The sequence below is a fragment of the Balaenoptera borealis genome, assembly GCF_965194805.1.
Source record: "Balaenoptera borealis genome assembly, chromosome: 1".
NCBI lineage: Eukaryota > Metazoa > Chordata > Mammalia > Artiodactyla > Balaenopteridae > Balaenoptera > Balaenoptera borealis.
Genome location: NC_138860.1, coordinates 20,411,849 through 20,419,194, shown reverse-complemented (window position 1 = coordinate 20,419,194; position 7,346 = coordinate 20,411,849). Strand labels below are relative to the sequence as shown.

General features: G+C 50.2%; 1 protein-coding gene across 2 annotated transcripts in view; it reads left to right on the top strand.

Annotated features, from left to right (window-relative positions):
* Positions 1 to 3,155: 3,155 nt before the first annotated feature.
* The window catches only part of DUSP10 (dual specificity phosphatase 10), a 52,995-nt gene continuing 48,804 nt past the window's right edge, over positions 3,156 to 7,346 (top strand). Inside the window, exons 1-2 of one of the 2 annotated variants that reach the window (XM_082391190.1) lie at positions 3,156 to 3,526; positions 6,307 to 7,175. In XM_082391190.1, coding sequence (XP_082247316.1) covers positions 6,350 to 7,175 — 826 coding nt within the window. In that variant the 5' untranslated portion in view covers positions 3,156 to 3,526; positions 6,307 to 6,349. The other variant, XM_082391189.1, reaches the window with a different exon arrangement.

Genomic DNA, 7,346 nt, shown 5'->3' with positions numbered 1-7,346 from the left:
ACATATTTTATTTAACCCGAAGTATCCAGACTGTAAACAATTCAATATGTAATGAATTTAAAAGTAATGGAGATATTTTACATTTTTTATATGACGTTTTCAAAATCCAGTGTGCATTTTAAACCTACAGCACATCTCAAATCAGACGTATCACATTTCAAGCATTAAACAGCCACATGTGGCAAGTGGCTACCTCACCGGAACACACAGGTAAAGAACCTTAAATGCCTCAGAGCCTCTTCCTGAGTCCCAAGTGCACTTTACCCATGAATGTAAAGGGAAAGATCTGTATAGGCCTCCTGTGTTCAAACTCACGGACAGTGAGACAGGCAGATGGGTCCGCTTCTGTTTCCTTCACCCACAGGTACTGCAGTGGTCTCCTCTTGCAGGGAACCCTTCTCCTTAGCCTTCCTCTAGGCCTAGAAATGTCATAGGATATTTCAACAGGCTGGTCTCAGTGACCTCAACTGCTTGCCCCCTCACTTTTCTATCCCTCAGCTCATTCCCCACTTCTTGCTGATTTAATATCACCTTTATCCTGCAATTTCTTCTTCCTAAATTTTCTCCAAGCCTTTCTCTGCCTTAATTCTAGTACCTCCAGGAATCCACTTTGACCTGGAGTATTATTTTAAAAACTTGGCTCTCACCCAGTCCAGACCTGCTGCCATCATTTCCCACATACTTAACCATTTGCGTGAACATAAAGGCAGTCATTTAGTTAATACATTTGTTTGACATTATCCACATTATGTCTTATATGCTGGCTTACGTTAGCTTCATCTTTTTGCTTTAACAAAAAGATGTTTTGCCCTGAAAAACACAATAAATATTTTTCGTATGATGTTTGTTTGTAGGAACAAAGATATGGCTCAGTGCAATCATGTTAGAACACTCAAATGCAGAGAAGATGCTTCACTGTTTCTTTGGGACTAAAACTGAACACTAAGGCTTTGCCGGTTATTTGTACACAGATCAGGTTCATAGCCATTGGTTGGTTGGTATGACAAATTTAAATCTAAGGGTAGTACTTCAGATACTATTTCCACATTTATGACTCAAAAAATGGAACAAAATCACCTCTTTTTGTACAAAAGAAGCTTAGAAGAGTAGTGACTAAAAAAATCCATCTGTAATCTGTTTTTTTTCTACCACCGTAATTTGAGTATGAACTATACACTTAGAGATGCTTAATTTAAAAAATAATTACATCTTTGTATATGTTAATGACATGTTTATTCCATGTTTCAGGCTTGATAAATGATGAGGAATTTTGCCATCTTTCCCAATTTTTCTTTCTGGATGGCTTAGATTCTTAGCCAACTAAATTATAATAATCCACCAGTTTGAAACTCTAATAAAATAATCATCTCATTCAATGAATTACATTTCTTTTTAAAGTTACTTTCCCCTTCTGGGCCTTGTAGAAAGGCTGTTAAGAACTAATCTGCAATTGTATGAATTCCTACTTTGTTTGGACTTAGATACTGAGGTATTAGCATTGAATTCATAACTTATAGATCATAAGTACTTTTAAATAGAGGGACCCTATTTCCTAAAGCAAAGACAATGCTTTTTTTTTTTTTTTACTGAATGCCCTTTATCTGCAGAGGATCCTTTTTTTCCCCCCTGAGTGCTTGCACCAGAACTTTTTCCTTTTTCTTCTGAGCTGGGGTCTTGCTATTTTACAGGTAAATAAATACAGTGACTCTGGATGAACAGATACAAGAGAAGAGAGTCAGAATCAGGACTTATAACCAGAACTCTCCAACCTTGAGTTAGTGAATATTTTTTTCAATACTTATCTATGGATAGGAAAAGGCAAGCTATTAAAGTTCCAAACAGATCCAGGGTTAGAGCCTCTGGGAAGTTCTTTTCTGATTTCTCTGGAAATTATCCAGAACCCACCTTTCTTGGCCAGGATCTGCTGATGCCAAAGGTGTAAGGATCAAATGGCGTACCCTAACCACTCATTAGTTATCATTAAGGGGTAATGTCTATATGTGTTGGTGTGTGAGTCGGGGGGCGTGGGGCAACAAAAATGCTTTCCTGTTTAAGATGATTGCATGCATTTACTTCAGTCTGAAACACTGTCGTGAAACTCGGGCTGTGTGTCTATGCATATACGGGAATATGAGAATATATATATCCCCAGAGGTACCCAAAGGGATCTCTCAGCTCATTGAGCATAGCTGGTCAGCCGGCCAAGGTTTGGCATCTTCAGATTTCAAATCTGCACTTAAAGCCAATGACATGAATATGTCGCTGCCACTTAGCTTGCTTATTAGGCTTGGATACTGAAGTATGTCTCCAAACACCTTCAATCTGGTAAGAAAAAATCATAGTCAAATATTGTCTAGCGCTCTCTGAGACAGGAGAGGGGGGAAAAGGAAAAAAGCTCTATTTCTTTAGGGTTCCCTGATGCAAACTCTCTGCAGTTCATCTCCTCATCTCCACTTCTTTTCGTACCCCAAGACTTTCCCGCAGTTTCCCTGATATTTCCCTGATGATGCACAGGCAGGCTCGCCATCCTCCCACCCCCTCTCCCCCCAATCCAATCCCCTCTTCTGCCGCGCGCCTTAGCCGGCGACCACTCCGGCGAAAGTCGCGAGAACCAAGAGGGGAGCGCCGCCTTCACGACGCTCCGCCGGCCACACTCAATCGGTTATTTACTCAGCTCCGGCTCCTTTCCGCCAGCCGCTGCTGTTCCAGAAGCTCCGGGCAGGCGGTCCTCGGCTCGCTGGGGCCCTACGGGGTGGCCGGCAACCGCCGAGGCGCGCGGGGAAGGCGGGCTGCGGGCCGGTGGTGCGCGGTTCTGAGGAGCGGGGCGCGGGGACCCTGCGGGCGGCGTGGGAGAGGGGGCGCGGGCGGGCAGAGGGCCAGGCCTGGGTGGCGGGGCAGACGCACGGCAGGCCCCGGGACGCCCGGCCTAGCGGGTGGCGCCTGTGCCGCCCCTCGGGGCGCGCCCCCCCGTAGCTTCTGGCCCGGGTCCAGGCCGCCGCCTCCAAGCAGCCCTCCGCAACGCTGCCTTCGTGCTAAGGGTGGAGCCCCGGTAGGCAGGCGGGGAAAGCGGGGGCGTGACCAGGGCGCAGATGTAGGAGAGCCAGAGGGCGCCGCGCCACCTCCGCGCCGGCTAGCAGTAGGGCAGCCGGAGGGGCAGCGACATCTGCGGGCGGGCGGCCGACGCTTCCTGGCGGCGCGGGGCCGAGGGGGTGGCCCGGCGGACTCGGGCCGCGGCGAGGCTGGAGGGCCTCACTGCCCGTGGGCGGACGGCCGGCTCGCCAGACGCCCCAGAGCCCAGGGCCCCAGCGCGTGGCCCCGAGCCGCGGACTGGAGAAGAAGCGACGCCCCTGGCCGCGGGCTCACATGCATGCCCCCGCGCGGGTGGCTCGGCGACGTCTGTGAATCGGGTTTATCAAGTCACGTCGAGCGACTCGGAGAACCTGTTTTTCCCGCTGGGGAGAGTGATCATTCTCGTTGCCACTTGCCTGTAGAAAGTTACTCCAACACGTTTGATCATCCGTCCAGAGTAAGAAGGGAAAAGAAATAGCGTGGTCTCTCCCGGGGTGAGGGGACGTAGGGGGATCCCGCCAAGTGGGCAGAGCCAGTTTTAGCTGGAGCGGCGAGTCCAGCCCATTGACAATCCAGCTCCGGAAAGGGTTAACTGCATCCTGCCGGTTCGGTTTACATGTAAATAGAGAGCAGCTGCTCCGCGCGGGCCGCAGTTGGCCCTTTTAAGTTTTTGATTGGTTGCCAATGACATCACCGCCCGTGTTATAACACTGTGGACCCAAAGCGGCGTCGGATAAACCCTCCTTAAAGAGGCAAGGCCACGCCCTGGCTCCGCCCTCTCCAGCCACCCATTGGCCGCGGGCTGCTTCGAAGTAGCGGTTAGCTTTCTCTGGATTTCTATTGGTCCAAAGCGCCGTCGGTCGGCAGCCGGCCCGCCCCCTCAGAACCTTACATTTACAGTGTAGCAAAAGAGAAAGTAACTATGTTGCTGCTGGAGATCAATGAAGCCAAGTGAATGAGGGCTGAATGTGCGAATCCACAGCCGAAGCGGAGCGCCAGATGGTGGAGGGTTACACTTATTTATGAAGTAAGTGGAAGTCACCGTGGCTACTCCTGAGAGCCCGGGAGTGTAAGGCGGTGTGAGTGTGAGTGAGTGAGTGTGTGTGTGCGTGCGTGCGTGTGTGTGTGTGGGTTGCGATGCTCACAGAAGAGCCACAGCAGGTGAGGTTAAAGGGTTCCGGCTGTTGGCTCACGCTGCCCTGTGCGTTTACTCTCATCTGCAGTCTACTTGGATTGGGGGCGAGGAAAAAATGAGGTTTGTTGGGACGCTTTGCGGCAGTTTTAAATGCCAGGGACTTGTTAGTGCGCTATGTTGCGAAGGGGGATGTTAAGTGCCCCTGGAGTGGGGAAGGAGCATTCTCTAACCACTTAATTTTCTTTCCAGCCCCTGACTAGAGGTGGAAGGACGACTAGCGAGGGAGAGGGGATAGCTCAGTATTTCTCTGGGAGGTTTCCTAGGCTAGTCTGGATGGTTTCACGGGCAATATATATTTACGCCCGACCCTCTGCTGCAGGGATGCAGATCTCTTTATACACTCCGCGCGTGTGTGTGAGAGAGAGTGTGTGTGTGCGCCACGCACTCCGTGTGGAGGTGGGGGTCCCAGCTTGTGTCTCCGTGAACACGCTTACGCGTGCCTTTCAAGGGAAATGGACTGTTGATCCTGGGACGTACCCTACCAGGTAACACAATAGCAAAGACTTTCACTGCTTGGTCCAGCTGGGAAACAGTTATAGCTTCTGGAATAGTACTTGCTCTTCAAAAAATACTACGCAAGGGAGGGAGGGAGGGAGGGAAGGAGGGAGGGAGGGAGGGAGGGCAAGGGAGGAAAGAAGGGAGGGAAGAAAAGAGGAAGGGAGGGAGAAAAGAGGTTGGATCCTTCTTGCCCATCCAAAGGTGGTAAGAGAAAGCTGAGTCGGTGGGGATCTGTGGATGTGATAGATGCGTGCCCCTGTGTGTGTGTATGTGTGGATTCTGCCTGTGACACTTAGGCTCTGTGTCAGGAAGTGGTGACAGTCCTGTGTAGAGGGATGTTCGATGACATTTTTCCAGACATCTCTTAAAGTTCGTTTAGATGAGCTACCCTTGCATGGGGTTTGGGTTCTTTTCTGTGTGTATGTCTAATAGGACAGGAGCCATCAGGGCCCGGGTGTGGAGTGCCCCTGTGCCTACGGGGAGGAAGGAACTGTCCCTTTGCACGCGCCCTCTCATGAGACAGGAGGTAGACCCCTGAGCAACTCTTTACTTCCCACAGGGATGGGCTCATTGGGAAGTCTTCTTAATGAATCCATCCTCTTGAAGAGGGGGGATATCTGTGTGGGATTGAAAGATTATGCATAGCGGCTGCCTCCCATTGAGAGGATCTCTAGGATGTGCCTGTGGGGAAAGAAGGAGGGAGGAGAGTTGAAGTGGTCCTTTCCTTAAAGGCAGAAGTGGAGGGAGCAATCCAAGGGATGGATCTGCCAGAGTTGGGGTTTCCAGACCTGGCTCCTTGGCTTGAGGCTTCATTCTAGGAGACTAGTTTGTAATGAAAGAGGAAATGCAGATTAATTTATAAGAGGCTAATTGGAAACATCGGAGGTTTTAATATGACTTTGTTGTGCTTTTCAAAGGACTCAGTAGAATGGAAAGTAAGAATAGCTGGCAGTTAAAGAGATTCACCTAGGGGGATGTTTTCATTTTGATGTGCAGAAAGTTGACATCCGCCCCTGATGTATGTTTAGCTGCCGTATATTCCCGTGAACCATGCCAGCACTCTTGGTCATTCCTTTGCCTTTGCAGTGGGTGAAGGAATTACATGGAAAGTATGCACGGGTGAATGCACGGGTCTTTCTCAGACGGTTGCATTATACTTCTGCCCAGGAGATGAGGCCCAGAAGAGATGCCTCTTAAGAGCCTTCCCTTCTGTCTTCAGCTTTTCTAATTCTTTGTGCTTTTACCTTTTCTCAGGCTGAACTTTGATGTGGGTCCGTGAAAGGTTGTTCATCAACATTTGCATAGACTTTACATCTAACCTTAGACTTAGCAAGAAGTCCTTCTTGGGGGGACTGGGGGGTCCTCAGGTTTGCATCCTCTTTGAATCCATAGCAATGAGCTTCAGGCTTTGAGAGTGACAGGATAAAGGGCACTTAGGACGACTTTGCTCAGAGGGATGCAAAGCCCTTTCCCAGGGATTGGATTCGACTGCCTTTTGTGTCACGTGACTTTATTCTTTCTTTCCCCCCTCCCCTTCTTTACAGACTGTCTTGAGTTCTTCTTGAATTGCCAGTTTTCAGCCTCCTCATGCCTCCGTCTCCTTTAGACGACAGGGTAGTGGTGGCACTGTCTAGGCCTGTGCGACCTCAGGATCTCAACCTTTGTTTAGACTCTAGCTACCTTGGCTCTGCCACCCCTGGCAGTACCAGCCACCCTCCTGTCATCGCCACCACCGTTGTGTCCCTAAAGGCTGCGAATCTGACGTATATGCCCTCATCTAGCGGCTCTGCCCGCTCCCTGAATTGTGGATGCAGCAGTGCCAGCTGCTGCACTGTGGCAACCTACGACAAGGACAATCAGGCCCCAACCCAAGCCGTTGCCGCCGGCACCACCACCACCACCACCACCACCACCTCCATTGGAAGCTCTACCACCTGCCCGGCCAACCAGATGGTCAACAACAGTGAGAATGCAGGCTCTCTAAGTCCATCAGGTGGGGTGGGCAGCCCTGTGTCAGGGACCCCCAAGCAGCTAGCCAGCATCAAAATAATCTACCCCAATGACTTGGCAAAGAAGATGACCAAATGCAGCAAGAGTCACCTGCCGAGCCAGGGCCCTGTCATCATTGACTGCCGGCCCTTCATGGAGTACAACAAGAGTCACATCCAAGGAGCTGTCCACATTAACTGTGCCGATAAGATCAGCCGGCGGAGACTGCAGCAGGGCAAGATCACTGTCTTAGACTTGATTTCCTGTAGGGAAGGCAAGGACTCTTTCAAGAGGATCTTTTCCAAAGAAATTATAGTTTATGATGAGAATACCAATGAGCCGAGCCGAGTGATGCCCTCCCAGCCCCTCCACATAGTCCTCGAGTCCCTGAAGAGAGAAGGCAAAGAACCTCTGGTGTTGAAAGGTAATGCCCCCACCCCCTCCCCGAGCGCAGTCCTGGTAAGCCTGGGGTCACTCTGGGTTTTCTCTTAGAAGTACCAGCATCCTCCTGCAAAAAAACCAGAATGGCCTTTCTTCTTCTTGTCTCCCCTTCCGTGCCCTCTCTTAATTATTTTGGGGTTGGGAGAGAAACCCA